The sequence below is a fragment of the Lutjanus erythropterus genome, chromosome 9 (assembly GCF_056507025.1).
Source record: "Lutjanus erythropterus isolate fLutEry1 chromosome 9, fLutEry1.hap2, whole genome shotgun sequence".
In the NCBI taxonomy this organism is placed as follows: Eukaryota; Metazoa; Chordata; class Actinopteri; order Lutjaniformes; family Lutjanidae; genus Lutjanus; species Lutjanus erythropterus.
In genome coordinates this window covers 30,832,366-30,855,000 of record NC_139325.1, presented here as the reverse complement: position 1 = coordinate 30,855,000, position 22,635 = coordinate 30,832,366, and the positions used below count along the sequence as shown (strand labels likewise).

Here is a 22,635-nt window from a genome sequence, read left to right as displayed (position 1 = left end):
GTCTCAGAAAGAGAGTCGATTGAGTTTACTTGATTATATTTATGAGTCTATAGATTGTTTTTGGAAAATGTTGCGTATTATGCCTATAGTAATATTATATCTTGGTTCTGACCCATAGAGAAAATCTCTCCAGGATGTGCCCATAAAGCTGCAGAAGTAATCAGAAGTGGAACAGTCGGTTTTAATTAATCCCTTTTTGTTTATTTAATTTGAATAAATTCTACTATCGCCTCATGTTTTGTGCCTCCGCCAGCCAGACAAGTCCCAGTTCACATCCATGTCTGTGTAATATGTTGTGAAGACTGAATTAATTTAATAAAAGATATTGAGTGTATTTTGTGCGACTTTATTGACATGTATGATTCCAGCAAGAAACATGCTGTCTTCTCTTGAGATTATCTTACAGATACGTTCAGAAAACTGACGACAAAGCTGAACATTATGACGTCACAGTGAAGTTGACCTTTTGGATATAAAATGGCAGCAATTTATTTCATTTTCTGTTAATCTGTCATTTTTAACACAATTCTTTATGGCCAAAAACATGTTTTTGTGAAGTCACTTCTGGCTATGCTTTTAAAAAACAGGGGACTTCACATTCTGAATCAAAATGTTTAGACTCCAAATCATAATTGTAATTTCCTTTTGCTTCAGTTTGTAACTGGGGTAGATCCATGCACAGACAACCCAAAAACATAACGTAACATAACCACAGCTGTCACCTGCGCTGAGGTATAAAAATCAACTGTGAAGACTTCATGAAGCAGAGGAAACATTTCAGTGACAAGGATAAGGTTTTATTAGTATTATATTGCTCTCAATTCAGAAAGTTATTTATCATAATACTTTATACGAAACAAGCATAAGCAAACATTTTCACATTATACATTCTTTTAAAAAATACAAATCCTTAACAATTCCTCACTCTTTGGGTGTCAAGACATTCCTTTGGAAGCATAAAGTTCCCCGTTTTTTTTTTTAATTTTTTTTGTTTGAATATTGCCCGTTTGGAAAAATGTTGAAGATGGAATAAAATTCTGTATTTCCAAAAAACACTCTGGCTTTACGTTTGTGATCAAACGATGTGCTTCCAAACAAATGTCACCATCAGTCACTTGCTGACGTTACCATTTCTGGTAAATATCAGAAAGACAAACCTGGGCCACAAATATAAAAAAAAAGAAAAGAAAAGAAAATTCTGCTTATTGATTAAAACATCGGCAGCTGTAAGTTTGAATTTCATGGGTGAAGACGAGCCAACAGATTATCCACATCAAGTTTAAATATGTGGGAGGAGGCTGAGATGATTACATAATTGGAGTGAGCCCAAATGAAACATGTTTACGCATAAAGTGTACAAGTTAAAAAAAAAAAAAAGCGAAAGCTGCACACATTTGACCAAAAAAATAATTCTTAAAACAGAATCATTCATTCACTAAGTACTCCTTCAAACAAATCCAGTTGGTTCTTTTAACAGCATGTAAAAGGAAAGCTGTGGTGCAACATTCATGGGAACAGTACTCGGATGGACACACCAGACTCACACCACTCCAGATGTGGGACATGAAATGCAATATACTGAGCTCAGGAGCATGCTTAACATGTATGCATTCAAAAGTTCTGCATATAAGGTTGTAGCAGAATATCATTTAATGGAGAGTGGAATAAATAATGCTTTTGTCTCTGGGTCAGTATTCAAACTTGTGAATGCCACACTTAAAATTGCATAGTTGTGTTCAATGACAGTATGCATGTATGAGAATATCGTGCCGTATAACAGGGAAACGGTGTGTAAATTACCATTTTGCAATCCGATGGCGCCAAGAAGAGACACTCTTATACTGCATTATGTGGAAAGATTTAGAGGACAGAATGTGAGACTGTGGAGCCTTTCAAGACATCTCTAAACTGCCACCTTGGCACCCGTGAATTGAGGAAAAGCCCCACTCCTAAATTATGGCAAAGAACAACAAAAAAAAGCCAGACGTATGTTTTGAACCTACAACCTGGATCCTTGGGCGCAGATCTCAGGGGAGACGGAGGATACAAGTCCACCCCAACTTCTGAAAAACATGAAGTTGTTCCCCCCAATAACTTATTTCTAAATAAATTCTATAACTTAAACATTACACTTTTGTAAAGGCTTCGTTGACGGCCCCCCTATCTATCCTGCTCAGTGGTACAAACCGCAAATGTCACTTTCCTTTTGTGAGGTGAAAAACGCTGTATAAGTATGGGGTCAAAACACGTACATCTGTGGCAAACACAACACATGAATGATGGTATTGTGTAAATGACAGGTGACGATGGTGGTTATGGATCAAAGCAGGTCAGGAAAGTAACTAAAGTAACTAAAGTTTTAACTCTGGAAAAACATGGCCTTATCATAAAATGCCTATTTTTTTTTAGAATGGAGTTTGATTAAAAAGTCAGTCCGCTTGAAACAGCCAGGAGTCAAGAGTATTAACAATAAGAATTCACATTAATTGAGCTGATACACCTTCTAATAATGAACCTTGTAAGCAGCATAAAGTAGGAAGTGGAGCTAAAATCAACCTGTTTTCTACTTCTATTGCTTGTGCACTGTAAAGAAAGAAAGAAAGAAAAAAAAAAAAAAAAAAAAAAAAAAAAATTCAAGGCAGTTTACTTCAATAGATTTTTGAATTTTGACACTGACTCGCTCTTAACTTTTGAAAATGTTTCACCAATTAATGTTTTGTTGGGGTAATTTACTTTTCTTCTTTGGATAAACTTAAATCTTTGAGTTTCAGAAAGCTTCCCCAAAAACTGTATTTCAAAAACTGTTGTATTACTATTAACTAGTAACTATTGTAAACTCATTAAAGTGAGTGAGTAATGATTAATACTTTAATATTTTCACTTATGACTGTTGACTTTTCAAGCATCTATATGACAAATCAGGTTCACGGCTGACTGCGTAAACTGGTAAAACCTTGTTTAGTTTATTTCAAAACTTAAGAGTTTGAGTTTGATTCAAAACTCTAGTGAAGGCTTATTATTATTTTTTTTACAGTGTAGTAAAAGGTCACATATTGAGCACAAACAGCTATAAAACAGTGACAGCGGCTTCGCTCCGCTGGTCCAAGCGTGTAAGTCAAGGAGTAAATTTCTCCACTGCTCCTGTCTATATTATGATGAGATCTGCGCCCTTTGCCTAGACCTAAAATGTAGAATCATATCACCTGTACGGTATGAAGCTGATTATATTTTTAGCAATGCTGCATATCCATTGATGACTCCAAACAGATAGGTGGAAAACACAACAGGTTCTAGGAAAACCATAAGCTTTTCTGTCTCGATGCTTTTGCCTCATTGTGATCTGCTGTTGGAAGTGATTGCCTGAGACTCAATGACGATGAGTGTGTTGGCATGTCAATGTCAAGGCAAGGAGGCTCATAGAACAGTTAATGTTGTAAGGCCAAGTAGCTCTACACTCTAGTATACAGGGCATAATGCCTTCGCTCTATCATCATTGCATTGTGTCCCATGTGAAACAATACTGTTAAATTATACTCTGAGAAGGAGGAGGAGGCTATGTGTTACATATATTCTGTTACTGTGGGGACTGTACAAAAGCCCAGCTGCTGCTAGTAGAACTATTCAACTTAACACAGCAAAAATTCTTCTGCATAAGTGTGACTGGGGGGGAAGAATGCAAGGATACATTAAGCTCCAAACTCTGAGAGTTAGTAATTCAAAAGTCTATACAAAAATACAAATTCTAAATAATCTACAAGTTTCTCAAAGATGTTTACACTAAAATGTACGGTATTTACACTGTCACCAGGACACCATCTTTTAAATGCTACTTTACAGCAGTTGTATACAAAAGTCTGTAGTGGTGCTGCACCTCGGCTAACAAGCTGTGAGATTACTCACTTTACAAGTTAGTGTGCAATAAACAGGGAAGAGTGCAGCAAAACGTAGGGCTACTGCAAGAGTGGGGCATCTGGTGAGAGAAACGTTATGTCTGAGTAACAAATTAAGGGAACCAGGATCCGTTATGACTTGATGCATCCCTGAGAGGGTCACAGCCCTATAAAACATGGGATGTTGACAGTAGTTCCTTACTGTTTCATTGTGGACAACTCTTGCAAACAAGCAGATCCTAGAGGATAATTTGCTTCACTGTGCAGTCGACTATAGGTGCCTCTTTTCTCAAACTTGCTTTTAGCAATACCCATTACGTTCTTTAAAAAAAAAAAAAAAAAAGCAATTCAGTAACATAAAAACAACGTAAAAATACAACAAGTGATTGGAATAAATTAATAGATTTCTCTGCTATCTTGAAGATATTATTACCAGTATAACGAAAGAATCAAGCATTAAAATAAATTAACATGTACATTTTTTTTTTTAAATTAGTTTAAGTTATAGGCAACTTATTGATGTATTGATTAATTTCACTTAAGAAGACAGGCAGACCTGGTCACAGGTTATTTTTCTCAATTAGTAAATACGTGTCAAAAGAAGTAGAAAAAGAATCATCACATTTTTCTGGACTACACTAGTCTTCCTAGAAAACAAAAACACGGAGGAAATCACTTCATACGAGGGGCTGTGTGGCCGACCCCTTCAGATTCCTGCTGGGAGCGGTGCTTGACAAAAATTCTTCTAATATACAGTGCATTCTGGTCAGTTGCATACCAGCTTTAAGCATTTGTTAGGACCTGTAGTACAGTACAAGGATATACAGACAAGTTTAGTTTTCCTGCTCAGGCGTGTGACCTTCAAGCCAGGAAAATGGAACTCGTAAGTTATCAGTGCTTGGACAACACTCATTAGTTTCATTGAATCAATTCAGAGTGGATATCGAGGGTTATTATTATGTACAGTTTGATTAGAACAAAGGATCTACTGCCTTTTCCCTGCATTTAAATAGCATTACCACTGCTAAATCTCAATAAGCAAACTAATGCTGTTTTTAAAAACTCAACTACTGCAATGAGACTGAACAGAAACATTATTCAGAGTTCGTGTATATATGTTGCGCAATGCCATACAGAACAGAATGCACTGCAAGGTACAGGGGGTTCAATGCACACACTATATAGGGAGAAAGAAGAGGCGTCACTGAGGAGAATGACTTGAGATGTGGGTGGAATTGATGTCTGTGGATGAGTAGGTGCAACAGACAAACACATGGCGCCAGACTCAGAAGGCAGCTCTTCTAAGGATTGCCATCCGTGGCCATGCTGAAGTCATCGGCGACCAGCAGCAGAGCCTCGATATTGGCGGCCGTCTCAGGGCTCTGCAAGGAGAGGAAGTCCGAGACATCCATGTTGGCTAACCCGTCAGAGGAGGGAGGGTTGGTGGCAGTGCTGCTCACTATTGTGGAGAAAGTCTGTGCTGAGGAGGAAGAAGATGAAGAAGAAGAAGGGGGGGCCTCCAGTCTCACCTCACCCACACTGGAGGAAGACTCGGGGAGGCAGCAGGAGGAAGATGAGGTGGCTGGATGGTGTGGAGGCTCTGGGGGCTGTGACGGTGGGGGAGGCGGGGGCTCTGATGGTTGTGGCTGTGCTGCTGGGGCTGAAACGACGGAGGAGGCACTCTTTGAACTCTTGTCTTTAGCAGAGTCCCTGCAGGCACACTGACACTGGCAGGACTCCTCCTGTTTGATGATGATGACGGGCAGGCTGAGGCCGATCTGCTGGACTGAGTTGCCTGAAAAAAGAAACTCTATTTAAAGTTCACAGATAACAAACACAACAAAACAAAGTGGCTAAGCTGATAGCAGTCCTTTATCTTTTACTTTCCAAATGTCCTGCAAAGTACATCAAAAGTAAGAACTCACTAACTGCTTAGTTGTAAAATGGGAAGAGGACAAGACTTAATGCCACTGGAACTGAGAGACCTCTTGATCAACAAATAAAAAGCTGAAGTGCAGTGTGTGATGAAGGGATAACTTTTTTTCTCAAGAGAACATGAACTGAAGCCTTTTGAGCCCAGGTCAGTTGCAGCAGTTTGAATAAGCCGGTCTGAGCTCGACTCGAGCCAGCTGATGGCATCACCTGTGACTCAGCCTGTTAAATCACCAGTGGCTGGTTTAAGAACGTAAGACAAAGTCAGCCAGTCAACTCAGTTATGACCGGTCAGTAATGGCAAAGTTTTGGAAAGAAGAAAGAGAGGATCACCTCATCTATTTTGAGTCTTTACTGCTAAACTGAAAACTTCACTGCTGACATTCTTCTGTGCTCCACTCACATTTACCACCAGTCTCTGCAGCTCACTCTTTCTGTCACGCTGCTTAAATGCACTCCCTTTTATATTTTTGTTGTTTAATCAATACTAGAATGCAACTATAGCAAGTAACTCAACATCACTAGGCTCATTCATATTTTAAGACACTAAAATTATATCCAGCTCAAAAAAGCCTCAACAGTTGGCAGTTCAAGCTGAAGTACAGAGAGCTGTTGCTGGAAACGATACACCACCTCGTCTGGTCGCCTTGGTGTAAACTGGCAGGTTTTCAGAAGGTTGTACACTAGTGTACTGAAAGCAGTTGCAAGTTTCAACTCATTTGTTTGTTGTTTGTTGTGTTGTTTGTTTGTTCTGTAACAGCATCTCAAACCTTTATGAGAATAACTGAAATCAGAGATACTTTAAGCACAACTCCTTTAAAGAGGACAATATAAAATCTGAAACAAGACATTGATTCATCAAGTACTCAAGCAGTCAATCAAACTTTTCTAATTGATTAAGTATTTCGGTTATGCATCAATCATCATCATCAGTTTATTTCAGCTCTCAAATGTAAGGATTTGCTGCTTTTCTCAGCTTTATGTCATTGTAAATTTAATATTTAGGGGGTTTTGAACTCTTGATCTGACACTGAAAGACAACTCTTGAGGTCTGGAAAATTAGGATTTGCTTATTTGCTATTTTCAGACATTTTATGAACTAAATGATGAACAAAATTTTTTTAATGTTGTGAATGTTATTGGTCCTGTATTGTTGTCAGTTTTATTAAACATCATAATGACACAACATTTCTATTCAAATATTGCGTAATAACTGAATATCAGCATTTTCAAACTCCATTTGTATAATAAAACTGTTGTTGTGACAGTATCTCAGTGGAGCTCTCTGGACACTAATCAACTATTTAAATAATCATATCAAACCTAAGCACCATGCTGGGTGTTAAAATATATTTATAATTTCATCACAGTCTTTTGGACGATTTCTAAATCATGAAGAAATGCAATAATTCACATTACTCAATGACTTACCAGCGTTTCCTCCCACTGGTATGGCGGTAGTGAAGAAAACCTTTTCCACTTTTGGACCTCCTTGATGTGGCTGTGAGACAAAACATTTAACACCACGGTTCAAGAAGGATTCATGACAGCCGAGGACACACTACAATATTATGATGCTGAGTTTGATCAGATTTCTACTGAAGGGATATATTTTGGTGTGTGAGTTTTGAAATGAAGGGATGGTTTGTCTTATTTGAAACAGGATTTTATGAGGCACTTAATTGGTAGTCATTTATTTCCTACAGTAGATGACGGTCGGCACGCTCCCAGAAGCAGAAAGCGACACTAAAATGGAAGCTGAGCGATGACCTCATGGGTCAGCAACAAAATTTATTTTAGCCACTTAAAAAGTGGCCACTTGAAAATAATCAATATCAATCAAATCAATTTAAGTAAAGGCTATATTTAGAATATTTTCACTAGTTTACTTTGCTGACAGACAGCCTCTTGTTACAGAATGCTGTTACATGAGCCAAGTATCATTCTGTCCAAACAAATCCAACTCCACAGGTGAAGTGAATTTTACCTTGCAGGACACAGGAGTTGCTGGTCTACCGCTGCTCCCATCAGTTAGTTCTTTTGTGTTATTGTGTGGCCTTAGTGTTTTAAAAGGATAGTTCAGATTGACCAAAGTCACACAATAACAGAAAAACACAAACCAATCAAGGCAGCGGCAGACCAACAAACCTCATGTTTGGCAAGGTAGAATTACTGATTTTGCTTTGCTTGTATATCAGTGGTTTCCTGTCAGAAAAGGCTATTTGACTGCAAAGTGGTGAAAATATTCCAGATATAGTGTACATTTGAACTGGTACTTACTTTTGTTAGGTGGAGCATTTTTAGTGACTAAAATACATTTTGCCATCTACTACAGGTAATACAGTGACCCCTACTATTTCAAATTATCTGGACTTTCTCTATAAAAGTAATATTGATAAAACATAACATGTATTCCTTTGCACCACCAGTCCATGCTGAACACACTGTTGACAAAGTCATAGCTATTCCCCCTTACTTTGTATTAATTTGTTACATTTATAATTTAAGTCTTTGCATAAATTACTTTTGTGTGTGGTGAAGAGTTGTTTGCTAATCTTGTCACACAAACATACAATTAGGAGACAAAAACACAAGAAATTCCTAATTTCATGCACACAGGAATGTGTTTCATAATATCATTAAATCAAGACTAGTACAAATCACGTCACCATTTCTCAGTGCAAACAGTGTGTGGGAGCATTACTCACTGCTTGCTCTGGGTTCTGCTGGCTGTTGGCAGCACTGCTGAGGATCCACTGGAGGTTCTGGTCAGACATGACCAGGCCGGGCTGCAGTAGGTTCTGGGTGGGAGCTATGGTGATGGTGGCAGGTGTGGTGGAGTTAGGGACAGGGTTGTTGGCCAAAGGCACAGGTTGAGCCACAGCTGCCAGAGCATCTGTTGTGGTGGCTGCAACAACAGACACAGCAGCAGTGCCTGGAGCTGTCGTGGTCAGTGCTGGAGCCACAGCAGGCGGAGCAGAGATGGGTGGTGGGAGAGGAGTGGTCTGGGCAGCGCTGTCCGGCTGCAGGAATGTGGGTGGCAGTGCCACATAGTGCTGGGGGGTGACGTGGTTCGGTGCTTGGACAGAAGCCTGTGCAGGCACATCAGAGATCTGCTGAGGCCCGGTGAGTTGCATGAAAGGTGGAGGCTGTGTGGAGCTGACAGTAGCAGTGACAGAGACAGCAGTGGAGGCCTGAGAGGAAGAGCTCTGACTGAGCTGGGAAGGAGCCTCCATGACTGCAGTTGTGTGCGAACAGGAAGATGAGGAGGTAGGATTGAGAGAGAAAGAGATGAGAGGCGAGGCATCAGTCACTGTCTGGGTAGAGGTCTCTAGTTTGAAGGGTTCAGCAAGGCTCTCTGAGGAAGGAAAAAAAAACCCCAAAATGTAACTCCATCGGTGAATAAGACAATTTGATACAATTCAAGTTGACAGGTTTTGAAATACACTGACCGTTGGGATGGGCATCATCTTGGCTGATGCTATTTTCAGGACTCTGGAACATGAGCTCAAAGATTTTCACAGGGGTCACATTGTTGAGGTCCAAATTTTGAGCCTGTAATCAAATTAAAACTTAATAAATCAGACCTTACCAAGTACTACAACAGGTGGAAATACTTGTTTTACCTCTGAGTTCTTACTAATGGGATAGTTTAGATTATCTGATGCGCAATTGTATGAGCTACTTATTGATAGCCAGTGTATTTGCTATAGTAGATACCGGTTTGCACAACCCCAGTTTGGAGAAGCAGGGAGGCATACCAGCACAGAAGCTCAGCAGTGACCTGCTGTGGACAGTGACAGCAGCAAAAATATATTTTAGCCACTTGAAAAAGGTCCATCCAAAAAAATCTGTATCAGTTTAAGTGTACATTATATTCAGCTTTTTTCCCCCAAAGGGAAACTGCATTATACAAGTCAAATATCTCTCTTCAAATCAACCAAACTTCATAAGCAAAATCAGTCATTTTACTTTGCATAAAACAGGAGCTCGTGTTATTTTCTGACTTTGATCAATCTGAGTGTATCATACAACCACACTTCAAATAATCCAAACTATCCCTTTAAGGTAACAATTGAACTTATGCGTTAAAATAGCAGCTTGTTAAGTGACAGCTTTACTAGCAGCTCCACAAAATCTTCAATCCAGTGTCTGACAAAGCTGTAGTAAAAGGTCAGACTTACATTATGGATGTTCTCTCGTAGCTCTGAGTCTGTAGAGATGAGGCTCAAGTCACTGAGGCACAGTGAGTGATTTGCATCCTGTAATTAACAGATGAATAAGACCTAATTATACTTGCCACTGCTATGGGATCAAGTGCTGAATCATGCAAACAAGACAGAGCAGTGAAATTGGAAAATAATGCAACATCTACTGTATGTTAATGTAAAAATCAAGGTTTTACTTGAAAGGAACATGCCCTTTAAAATGTCTCCCATGTAGTAATAAAACATGGCATATTATGCGTATGAGAGGACAAGAAAAGTGTTGCATATGAATTAATTCAATAAATGCCTCCAACATCAAAAGACAGATCCTACATTCACAAGTTTTTAACAGAGTGAATAATATGAGGATCATAATGTCATGTTGCTCTGAGGAGAACTTGACAACTGTGCCAACTTGGAGCGACAAAGTGTCCTTCACACTAAGAAGTTGCAATACTACGACTCACTTCAGAGTGTGGATGGGTGAGGTGGACGGTGAAGGGCTGTCCTTTGTCATGGCCCCGGATGTGACTCTTCAGACTGTACTGGCTGCTAAATGTCTTTTCGCAACCGTCGCTAGGACAGTTGAATGGCTTCTCCCCTACAGAACAAGTAAAGACAGACAGAGAGACCGAAAGTTAAGCGCTAAACTTCACAGCTCAATTTTTAAAAGTCAGCTGACAGAAATGTTGCTACTTTATTTTTAACTTACTGCACACACTGAAAAGTAGGACTAACTACAAGTTATCTAAAATACCACAACATATTCTACAGCAGTTTAGCAGCCCTGGTGATAAGAACGTGACCACAAACGCAGAAATCTAATGTTTCACTTTTGTTTTCATCCAACAGGACATATAGCATTAAAAACAAAGGTCAATTCTCCATCACTGGAACAGGAATAAGCTAAGGAGACTGACATGTTGGCCTGATGCTGTTACATTCTTTTAATATACAGTTTGGGAGAGCCACTCAAAAAAAAAAACAAAAACAAAAAACTATAGGCAACCACATGTTATAAACCATTTGCAAATGAGTGAGCAGATGACTATCTGTTTAGCAGCTGGCACTTCAGAAGGACTGTCTCCCCTCCCTGGACATGTATACAAGCAGTCAGGAAAAGGACTTACCCTGAAGGACATGGAAACTTCCAATTTTTTGTTTATTTTAATTCTAATTTAAGGATAAACCCCTTGAGTATCATCATCTCATTTTCTAGTGGGTCCTCAGAAACAATAAACAAATAATAGCATTTGATAATAAAATGAAATAATCCAAGTGAGACATAACATTCAAGGGCTCTCCCACAATACAAAACCACACACACACACACACACACACACACACACACACACACACACACAATATAATAATAGAAATTGGTCTGTAATTAAAATCTAGTGAATCACCTACATTATTAGAGGAGCAACTTTAGCACATTTTCATATACATAGAGGTTTACATGAAGATATAGACAAATTAAATAAGTGAGCAAGTGGGAAAATAAATATTTGAGAAGCTAATTTCATAAATCTGAACAACCCCCAGACCTGATAAATTAGGAAATATCGTTTTTTCAAACCCACTTTAGATGAAACCATGCACTCACGCTGGTCACTCTTCCTCTGCAGTCATAATGGGAAATGTTAATTCTAAAGCCCTGAGAGTTTAGTTTGAGTCAAACATAAAGGCTGTGTTATGTGTATCTCTGGTTGTGTCTGTGTTGGTTGGTTTGTAAAGCAAACAGCCAGCAGCGGTGCTGATACAGCAGGTTGTGAGCTGCAGTTTGCCCGGTAAACACAACAACCTCTTTGGCTGTCACAGTCCCTCCTGCCTGCCCTGCTGCTGATTCTCAGGGTCAATCCTCCTCTGGAGCTGCCCTTCACTGACACTGACAGAGTGTCTCTGGGTTAGACAAAAATGACAGACCGGGCGTCTGCAGGGAGGGTTGCTGCCGGGCTGCCCCTCCACACACACCAAGCTTGGACTACTCTGTGGCGGAAAGGTGGGGTATGTTTGCAGAGTGGACAAGAGAGAGAAGACTAACCAGCGGAGATGGTGACCGCAGGGTGTGCCGAATGGATGCACTGGCAAATACTGATCTGGGCTCTGAGCTGGGTCTGTGTCCAGCCCATCGGACCATGATGCAAAGGATTGCTTGGTGTGTGTTGAGGGGCAGCTGGTCTGCTCTGCCTTGCCCAGAGCCACTCCAGCAGCAAAGAGCAGCTCACCAAGAGGAGCAGCAGCAGGCCAGCAAACTACAGCCTGCTGTATCAGCACCACTGCTGGCTGTTTTTTTCGCAGTTAGACACCAGAGCTACACATAATACAGCCTCTATATTTCACTCAAACTAGCTACTCAAATCAACACTCTGATAAACGGTAACTTAATCAAATTCAGTGCTGCGTGCTGCTGTTTTACAAGCTACTGTAGCTGTCATTGGAGCTGTATACTTGGACTCTCTAATGCCGTGAAGCTTTCGTCATAGTATACAGTATACATGGACATAGCCTTTTCGATAACTGCTCTTTTAACTACATTTCTACACACACTTAAGAAAAAGATAGTAATATAAAACAACAATGTTTTAGGCTGCAGTAAAAATCTATTTGGTTTGGCTATTCAAATTAGTTAACTATGTGTGGGAGGCACTGCTAACAATGTAAATGCAAATCAGGCAGAACTGCAAGATAAAAATCTCCTTGTTCAAGCTTCCCTAGAAAAATCAAGGTTAGATAAAACAGATATGTGTAGTATGTACCTGTGTGTGTCCGTACATGGGTTTTCAGGTGATGACTTGCAGCAAAGGCTTTGCCACAGCCATCATGGTCACACCTGAAGGCAAAGACAAATAAAAATCATGTCAGAAATGCTTAACAACAGATGCAACTAGACTGATGAATTTTTAAGACACTGGATTTGATCATTCATCTACAGCAAAGCCCCTGCTAGAACAGTGAGCACCCTTGGCTCAGTGTCACAGTTTTTTTTTTACTTTCTACTCAGGGTGGATTAAAACCGGTGTGATAATGGAAATACTCACCGAAATGGTTTCTCTCCAGTGTGAGTGCGAATGTGCTTCCTCAGGTCGCTGAGTGTGGTAAAGTACTTTGTGCATCCTTCTGATTCACAGTTGAATGTCTTGCCTGTGTGGAGTCTCTGGTGTGCTTTTAGTCTGCAGAGACAATCAAGTGTGTTTGATTAAAGCACAATGGGAGACATGCAGGGAGAAAGAAACTAAACACAGTGGCATTAAATGGCATGTGTTGATCCCTGCTGCACTTTTCTTAAGAATGTCTGAAAAGCAGATGGGAAAAAAAGAGTTGAATCCACGTTCAGATGACAACAAAATCTAGTCAGACGGGGAAAATGCCTGAACAAAGTCTAAACACAGTCTAAATGGTGGCCAGTGGAATACGAGAATCTTGGTGGCACAGCAGATGGGGGGTGGAAGGCACTTTTATTGAAGAGAACCCATCCATGTGTGGCATCGGTTGACTTCCCTCGGTAACAGCCTCTGACAGGTAGTTGTTGGCAGTGACACAGCTCCACCAAGCCCCAGATATGTTGTCATAGCAACTCAACCAAAACAGACCAGAGGGCTCAGATGTGGACTGCTTGAGATCACAGCAAAATCTAGATGGTGGAAATGCTATGAACAAAGACTATAACTGTAATTGCCTAGAGTTGTCAAAAATATTTTTTATACATTTTGATTCTGAAAATGTATACAATAAGCACATATGCACGACGTCCTCAATGACCAAACAAACATTTTGAATTGAGTCCCTCCTGAGGTCCATAGACACATATATTCAAGTGCCATAAGTACCATTTGGGTTGTGCCATGTTGGTCTGAGCAAGACTGACCTGTAAACAAATACAAGTAAACAGGAGAGCTGCTGTTTTCTGGATAAAAAGTATAGAAATATTAGTGTTTTTATCCAGAAAAACAGTAGATCCCCCATTTGCATGTGTTTGTTCACAGGCCAGTCTTGCCTGGACAACATAGTGGCAATGTTGATGTTTGGCAGCAATAGGCCAAAGTGGTCAGTGTGGTTTCTGCATATATGTCTGTCATGAAGGCCGCCAAACTAGACACTGCTAACAGGACTCGCAGGGCAGTAGTGACCTGAACAGCACCATGGGGACAAATAAAGCACTACAATACAAAGCTGTGTGAAGGCTTACCTGTATAATGTGTTGAAGGCCTTCTCACAGCCTTGTACATCACACTCAAATGGCTTCTCCTTGGTGTGAACACGGACGTGGATCTTGAGGCTGTAAGAGGTGAGGAAGGCCTTTCCACAGCCCTGCTGATTGCACACAAATGTGTACTCGCCCCGGTGCGTCTTCTGGTGTGTCCGGAGGTTTCCTGCTGTGCTGTACGTTCTTGTGCAGCCTTCAAACATGCACTGGTAGCGCTTCACCTAACAGAGGAGGAAGAAGAGGGGAAAATCAGCACGTAACATGGTTAAATTCTGCTCTGCTGTATAAAATCCTGAAGCCAAGGAAAAAAGATAACATTACCACTCTTGAAAATCAATTACAGTCTTTAACCTGTATTTCAAAAAGCCAGTGAGAAAGCAATTTGTTAATTCATCTCAATAATAACCAGCCTTGACATACTATGTGACATTCTGAGTCAGTACGACCTTTCAGACGGGACTTGAACTCAATGACTCAGCCACCCATCAGCACATGAAGCGGGTGAGCACAAAGGACAGCAATGATGACTAACCCCCCATGCAATACATCCCATCCAATTCTGTTTCACAGCACCAATCTCCACTGCAGTGTGGCAGTCTCCCGCTCTCTCCTCACACAAAAGCCCTGGGGCAATGTGAATAAAGGCAGCCCATTCTCCTCTTCAAAAAATGCTATCCTGCAATGAACACAAAGTCCAAAGGGGTAAGCTTGTGGTTGACCACCGCGACAAGCAATCCTCTTGCTCAGTTAACATTATTCCTGTACATTGCTGTCCCTATTATTTTAAGGATCTTCTAAAAAAATCATACCATGATATTGCCTTAAACATGTTTCAAGATAAAAGACTGCATTTTTATCTGTGGCCGTATTAGCTCAGGTATTTACCCACAGCAGAGTAGCCAGAAAAGTGAGACAGCAAGAGCAAGAGTGAGTGAATTTTTACACAAAATAATGACAAACCTCTATTTTTATGAAATACATTTGTGGAAGACAGAGTTTCTTTTTACATTTCGAAATTCTGCACATTTCCAGATTTCTCTGTAGATTTTTCAGACCATATATGAAAACAAAGACTTGGAGGTTATTTATTTAAATGACTGGTTTTAAAATCCAGCTGTTAAAATTTAACATATAGCCTATGTAACACTTACTATGCATGCTATTATGATGCTAAATTATTGCCAAATGATTGTATTTGGAATTGTCAAGCTGGGCCTCAGAAAATGAATTTGGCTGTTCAGTCCATCCTCCTATGCAGAAAGTTTAATAATGTTCCACTGTCAAACATCTCTGCTAAAACAGGGAGTAAACTAACCGATGCTACCTATTGTCATAGTATTTTCCCAAGCCCCATAGTTTTTTTTAAATCCTTTTTTTATAAAAAATAACTGAAAATGAACTAAGAAATGTTAATTCAATTTTTACAGTATCACTGCCATGGAGACAACATTGTACACACTCATAAAGTTATGGTTTCCTTGCACAGAAGAAAAAGCTATTGCCAAAACTAAGTTGGTCATGGATATCCTAATCTGAATTTTATGTTTCAGAAAACACTGCAGGGGCAATAGTCTGGAAACACAAATATTTTTCCAGACTGTCATTCTGAATGACTTTCTTTTTTCCATTCTTATCCAGACCTGGGAATTACTAAAATCAAATTCCATATTCTTCCATACGGCAACTCTGTGAAGACATTTGTGATCAAGATGTTTGTTTTGTGAGAATGAAACCACAACACAATCTGCATGAAAACTGAAATAACATTTTTAAGATGGGCTTAATGTCAAATTCCAAGTTTTCAACAATTTATGAAAAGCTACCTGATTTTATGAATGATAATATACTTGGCACTTCTGTGGCAATGAACGTTTCTGCATAATGTTAAACACTTCATTCAGTGATGTCTTTGTCATTTTGGAAAATAACTGACAATCAGTTGTTCATGCAGAACATGCTTTGCTGTTCTATATATGTACAGAGTGATATAAAGTGGTATAAAGCTGATTAACTTTCTTTTCAGCCTCCCTAACAAACACTAATCTGAGTGATAGGTAGTCAAAGCCTATTCATTTTGATTTTAAGGATGTGGGAGAGAACATTTGTTAAGCAAACATCCATGCAAAGCCACTGTGGGAAGCCGTGCTAAAGCTTGTAGCTCAGTACTGTATTCATCTCCCACATGATCGTGACTCTTCTCCACCATCAGTTTGATCATTGTAAGAGAGAACTGTCTGCTTTGGTCTCTCACACACACTGTGGAAAAGACCACTTCATTAGAGATTAAATGGTTGTGTGAGAGTATTTACAGCAATATCGCCAAGTGCTTGACGCTGCTCATCACTGGGTTTTTTCCTGACACCTGTTGAGCAGAGGGCTGGAATTTTCTATTTGTAGTTCACAGGAAATAGTCGCTCTCGGGTCCTCGCTGGTCTTTTCATGCTTTTCAAAGGCAAATGTTTTTCTTCTCTGTGGTACACACTGAATTGAATGAACTACATCAAAGTGCACTCATATTCAAATCAGCAGCACATGCCACTACCAAAATTTACTGCACAATCTGTGATTTACATAAGGACTCCACTTATAGTTCAAAATATATTAGATCTAACAAAGCACCAGGAAGCTGCTTAATTTTGTTAGAGGTTTCTTCCTCTCTGGCCTGTGCACCTCTGTTTAGGGAGCGGTCATAAGTAAATGGCTTGGTTTATTGTCCTCTTGGAAATTCAGTCTGTGTAGTCATCATAATAATGTCATAGCAAATCAAGCCATAGCATTGAAAGAAAGAAACCAATACAGATAAATTAAACATAACCAACCAAGAACGCAAGTACCATGACAGAGAACAAGACAATCTAACAATACACACAGATTAAACAAATACAGTGCTCAGTGTTTAGCAGTAATACTGACCAACCTCCTCCACACACGCACAGTATCAAGTTTCATTTCTTTTTGTTTGTTTCGTGATATGCTGGTGGGTTAAAAAGACTTACATGCATATTACTTCACAAAGACAGTATCCTGTACCTTCAACCTCACGTCAACAAATAATCTTCACTAAAAAGGGGATGTGATACATAACTAAGAATTGTTTGTCCTTTTCTTGTGACTCAGAACCATCAGAACAGTGTTGCACCATTTTTCTGTTGCAATCAATTTCATAATGTTAACAAAATTCCGGGAACACTTTCTCAGTGTTTGAAAACTGTGCTCTAACCAACTCACAAACTGTCCAGTCCAGCCACAATACAGTTTCATCTGTTATTTCCCTATTTTAAAATTTTTACTGTTTTTATTGCTGTATGTATATCATTATTGACAGACATTTCGATTAGATATGTTTTATCTAACTTTTTCATAATTTTATTGTTATTATTGATGTTGTTAATAACATATATTATATATTCTTTAAGACAGAATGAACGTGAACTCAGTGCATTGCTGGAAAACAGCCTAGTGCTCAGTCAGTTTTCAGTGAATTAACATTGGTTGTATATCGTCAGTGATGAAATCAACACTGGCTATCTCACCAGAAAATTTGAGATTAAAACAGCAGCAGGGCAAAAGTACTCTCTTGTGGGACGTCTGTAAATAACATAAGGGAAAAACACAGGGCGTCAACTCCCTGCATACCACCTCTCTAGTGATGCTACTATTCACATCTAGCTGTAGAAGTATCTTCATTAAAGTAGTATTAATATCGGTATTTGAGCATTAAACACAAATTTAAAAAACAAAAATAATGTGAGCATATTGTTCAAATTGTAAATATCACAACAGATTTCATATGGCATATACAAAATATCTTCTACAATGCTTCTGCACCTGTTATACAAACAGTCATGAGTCAAATGTATTTTGTATCCCACCAGGATTCAGATTTAAATATTATCTCATCATTAAAATAGATGTTGAGGTAAATGGTCAATAATTGACATCTCTTGATCGGATGTGTTTGTCATGTAGCATTTTCCTTGATGGCAATACAGTGTGTATCACGTGACATTTCAAACAACTGGCTAAACACAGGACTGAGTGTTTGACCAGGGGTTACATTGTTCCCTGCAGTCCCTCAGGCCCCTGCCTCTTTACTCGGCAAGGATCAGCTGTTTACCAGTGCGCACTTGGTGTCAGATGGTTTGGTTTTATAGTCCACTTCCACTAATTGGGCAGCTGGGATAGGTGTCAGAATATGGCAGTTTCACCACATGAACACTCATATGAGGCAGAGTGGGTTGTGAGTGGACTAAGCCAAGGTCTAGGACTGGGTGAAAACACTGTGGAAGCAGCGTGACAGCACCAACAGACAGGAGCTGAATTATTTGGCACACTAAAGTTGTACCTTCTACCAAGCAAAATGAGCCAAGCTGCTGGGGAAGCTCATTTTGAAAGACCTTCAAGCACATTAATGTATTTTTACGAGAAAAGTCACATTAAAAACATACTTCCTATATTGTTACATGTTGTGGCCCACCGTTTGAGAGTCTATTTGACATGTTAGAAAAATCTTTAAACCATCTGCTGTTCTGTTGAGCAATTAGCTGGAATGATGGGAGGAGATTCCACAAACCAAACCAAGCAATTAGATCAGCAATAACCAAGCAAAACTGAGCAATTACTTCAGCAACAAAACCAAGCAGTCACTTCAGCAATAGCCAAACAAAGCCAAAATATAACATCAGTGATAATCGAACAAAAACAAGCATTACTTCAGCAGTAATAGTTGACCACATTCTTTTGACCATATTCTACCATGATCTGTGTTGTAACAGGTATGTGAAGATACACAAAAACCCTTAAAAGGGACAGTTCCTCTGGCCTGCAGTGCTGTTTATCCAGCTAGATTTTTTGGTGCAAATTGCTGAGTTATGGAGATACTGGCCATAGAGATGTCTGCCTTCTCTCCAATTATAATCAGAATAAGTGGCACTAAGCTTGTGGCACTCAATGTGCCAAAAAGTGCATTTGAAAAATTCAAAACCAGTGTCTTTCCAAAAATCATGGCTCAGTGACTCAACATAATCAACAGACCTTGTTATGAGCAGTTTCATGTAGGAACTACTTTCTTTCTGCAGTAGAATCTACCATAACATCCACATCTGTGGATTATCTTGAGTAACTGAGTCATAATTTTGGAAGGAGAAATTGGTTTTAATTTACATTTTTGTGCGTGTTTTTGGTGCCACAAGCTGAGTGCCATTTAGCCCCATTATAGTGGAGAGAAGGCAGAAGTTCCTATGCCTGATATTTCCAAAACTCTGCAACTCATACCAAAAAAAAAAAAAAAATCCAGATGCATAAAGCGGGGAAATATGTTTTTCTGGGGTGAACTGTTACTTATTGAAATCAGTGTGCACCTGTCATATTACTTAATATTCAAATAAAATGTCCTGTACTTATTAGGCTTACCTCTCTCTGCTTGGTCTCTGGGCACTCAGAGTGCAGGGTGAGCGTGGCCCCCTCTATGTTGCGTGGCATACGGGTGGAGCCTGGATTTATTGTGAACTGGATCTGGTCTGGAGAAATGGTGTGGTGGACATAACCCTGTGACATGCCATCAGGGTCAGTCATAAAGGCCAGAGAGCCCTCCTCCTCATCTCCATCACCTTCCCCTTCAGTTAGGAAGGTGACTCCATCTTCGTCCCCTCCACAATGACCCTCCTCTTCGCCTTCCTCATCCAGCCGGATGGGGTCCCTCTCAATGAGCACTGTTGTGCGGTCATACACCCGACCAGAGGATGATGAGGGCTCAGGGATCAGGTCATCGTCTTTATCAAAGTGGATCTTATCTTCTTCATCTTCTTCGTCGTCCCGCTCAAGTGGATCCACCTCCACCTCATAGTACATAGGCGCCTCTGAATGAGGGCCATTCTCACTCATGGTCCCTGGTGCCTCTCCTTCCTTGGCAAGGAGGACTACACAGTCACACTGCTAACGTTACAGCCTGAAAAATAAATGTGCAAAATTATATTTCTCCTTACTTTTGCTCAGTAATGGAGTTAGTTTATTCAAGGCAAGAGACGTTTATTTGTATAGTACCTTTCAATGAAAAAGCAATTCTAAGAGCTTTACATAAGAAGACATTTAGACAAGACATAAGGGAACAACAAGGTATTATAAAAAAAGACACATAACAGGGTTTAAAGTAAAATAGAAGAGGAAGATAGAAATAAGCAAAAATTGAATAAAACCAATAAATAGGAGAATGGCATTTACAGTGCAATTTGAGTTCAGTGGAAGATGTGATTTACAGGACCAGTGTGTGGATTTACTGGCATCTAGCAGTAAGCTTGCACATTGTAAACACCTCACGTCACACTTCCTTTTCAAGTGTGTAGAAGAAGGTTACGGTGGCTGTGAAACTCGTGAACATTCTTATCTAGAACTAAGGCTGGTCATTTGAAATATTATCTTAATTGCAATATGACAATGTGTAATATCCAAATCACGGGAGCTGCACCTATTAGGAATTTGAAAATATGTCACACAACATATCATTATATTGTAAATGAAGCACAGTGATGCTATAGAGATGCCTTGACCTACAAGTCCTAATTTCCAGACGTATGGGAACATGCTTGTTTTGGAACAGACCTCAGCTAAAATCACACCATTTTTCACCTCCACTAAAATGGTGACTCATACTGCAATATCTGTGAAAAGAGATCAACACATAATTTTTTAAATATAATTCAGATATTGCGCCCTCCGTAGATATAAAAGGCTCATTCTAGACTGACAAAAACACAACAATTCTTATTTTTAGGTGATTATGCACTGATGAAAATATACTTATAAATATCAAGTTCTGTTTCTGTCACTTTCTGCCAATGCAGCCTTGTAAATCTTATACACTGGACAGCAGAATTGAACAGCTTTAACAATAAAATTAGAAATGGGACTTGTAAGTAAAGGTAGTGCCAAACAGTCAAGATGGAGCAGACTTCACATTTTATAGGAGATTGTTCCAAATATGTGATATAAAAACTGAATTGTGCATCTCCATGTTTAGGTTGACTCTTGGGACAGTAAGCAAACCTCCAGTTCCTGACATTACAGCTGTGCTAACATAGCGGTGGACCACATGACTGACCATCCATTCAAAATAAAGAGCCACAGTGCAAAACTGACTTCTTTGTCCATCAACCAAATTGCTAGTGAATATTGAAATGTTACCACCCAATAAATAGATAATCACTGTTTTCTTTGGCTGGTAAGTGAAACAAATCTCGAAGCCACTTGCATATTTCACCAGCATTTGGCTGGTGCTAATCATGTGCCTTGAAGAGCCACACTGCCTTATTAAAAGAGCTTCAGCTGGGAAAAATGTATCATAAGATCTTAACACAATCATAACACCTAATATTGTCCTACAAAGCCCTGCAACTCGAAGGCTTGTTGCCTGACAGCCAGGAACAATTAATTGACCAAACAGAGGCTCAAATACATGTGCTATGTCCAACGTTACAGAGGGGCTTTGACAAATCGAAATACCAATGTAAATACGCCAGACTTCCGTGTGTCAATCACAGGGAAACTTAGAAATTTGGAGTACTTAAAAACGCATTTATCCCTTATAAATTAGTGGACACGGGACACAGTAGCCTTGTTTCGGGGACACTAACGGACATCTAGAACTTTCTGATTTCAATGACAGAAGTCACAAGACAACAACGGCTAAACTCTGCCAACTTAACGGTCGATTAAAACGTATCAGGTTAGCCTCTATAAAACGTTATGAATAGAAAGAGAAAGATGTGCCACACTCACACTACAATATCAGTTAAGTTTTCCATAGTCGACATGGCTAGCTACCATTTACAATACTGCGTGATTTACAAACACAAGGTGGCCTGATAAACATGCCGAGTTTAACGATACCCTGCTTGACTGACAAATAAATAATTTAATATTTATCTAACTTAATGTCGTGGAACTGGTGTAGTCTAGTTTAACATTAACAGGCTGTGTTACAATCCGGTCGACTACCTACCTGATGTTATTTGACGGAGTACATCTGTCACATCGTTACTAGTCTCAAATGTCGCTAGCTGGCTGTTACAAATAGATATCAAACCATACTTGGTTTATATCAAATAATACGTCTGTCGTTATTCGCACTTCTTGACGCTATGTGACTTCACTGCAGTCAACACAACAGTGACCATTTATGTCTTTAGCTTGCTAGCACCAGACAGCTAAATGAACGTTAGATAGCTAGCTATACGCTAGCGAAGTCAACCATCACTTGTTTCTACACACATGCATAGCTTCGCTAGCTAGCAACGATTTAGCTCATAGCTAACTAAGCTAGAGAGCTAGCTAACGCTACTAACGTTAGCCTGTTTACTGTCGACAATTGACATAAGCTATCCTCCCTGCAAGGATAACA

At 39.6% G+C, this 22,635-nt stretch overlaps 1 protein-coding gene and 1 long non-coding RNA gene across 2 annotated transcripts in view; one reads left to right on the top strand and one right to left on the bottom strand.

Annotated features, from left to right (window-relative positions):
* LOC146321806 (uncharacterized) overlaps positions 1 to 234 on the top strand; it is a 771-nt gene extending 537 nt beyond the window's left edge. Inside the window, exon 4 of the long non-coding RNA XR_014771367.1 lies at positions 119 to 234. This is a non-coding gene — a long non-coding RNA (uncharacterized LOC146321806). The remainder of the gene's footprint in view (positions 1 to 118) is intronic.
* A 4,591-nt stretch (positions 235 to 4,825) lies between these two features.
* mtf1 (metal-regulatory transcription factor 1) lies at positions 4,826 to 22,467 on the bottom strand. The gene is made up of 11 exons (XM_084727084.1): positions 22,237 to 22,467; positions 19,653 to 20,187; positions 14,223 to 14,461; positions 13,075 to 13,206; positions 12,793 to 12,866; positions 10,498 to 10,631; positions 10,007 to 10,084; positions 9,275 to 9,377; positions 8,531 to 9,180; positions 7,254 to 7,323; positions 4,826 to 5,685 (listed from the first exon to the last, which is right to left on the bottom strand). The coding sequence occupies exons 2-11, from the start codon at positions 20,121 to 20,123 to the stop codon at positions 5,192 to 5,194; spliced, it is 2,445 nt and encodes an 814-aa protein (XP_084583210.1). The 5' UTR covers positions 20,124 to 20,187; positions 22,237 to 22,467; the 3' UTR covers positions 4,826 to 5,191.
* Between the last annotated feature and the right edge of the window lie 168 nt (positions 22,468 to 22,635).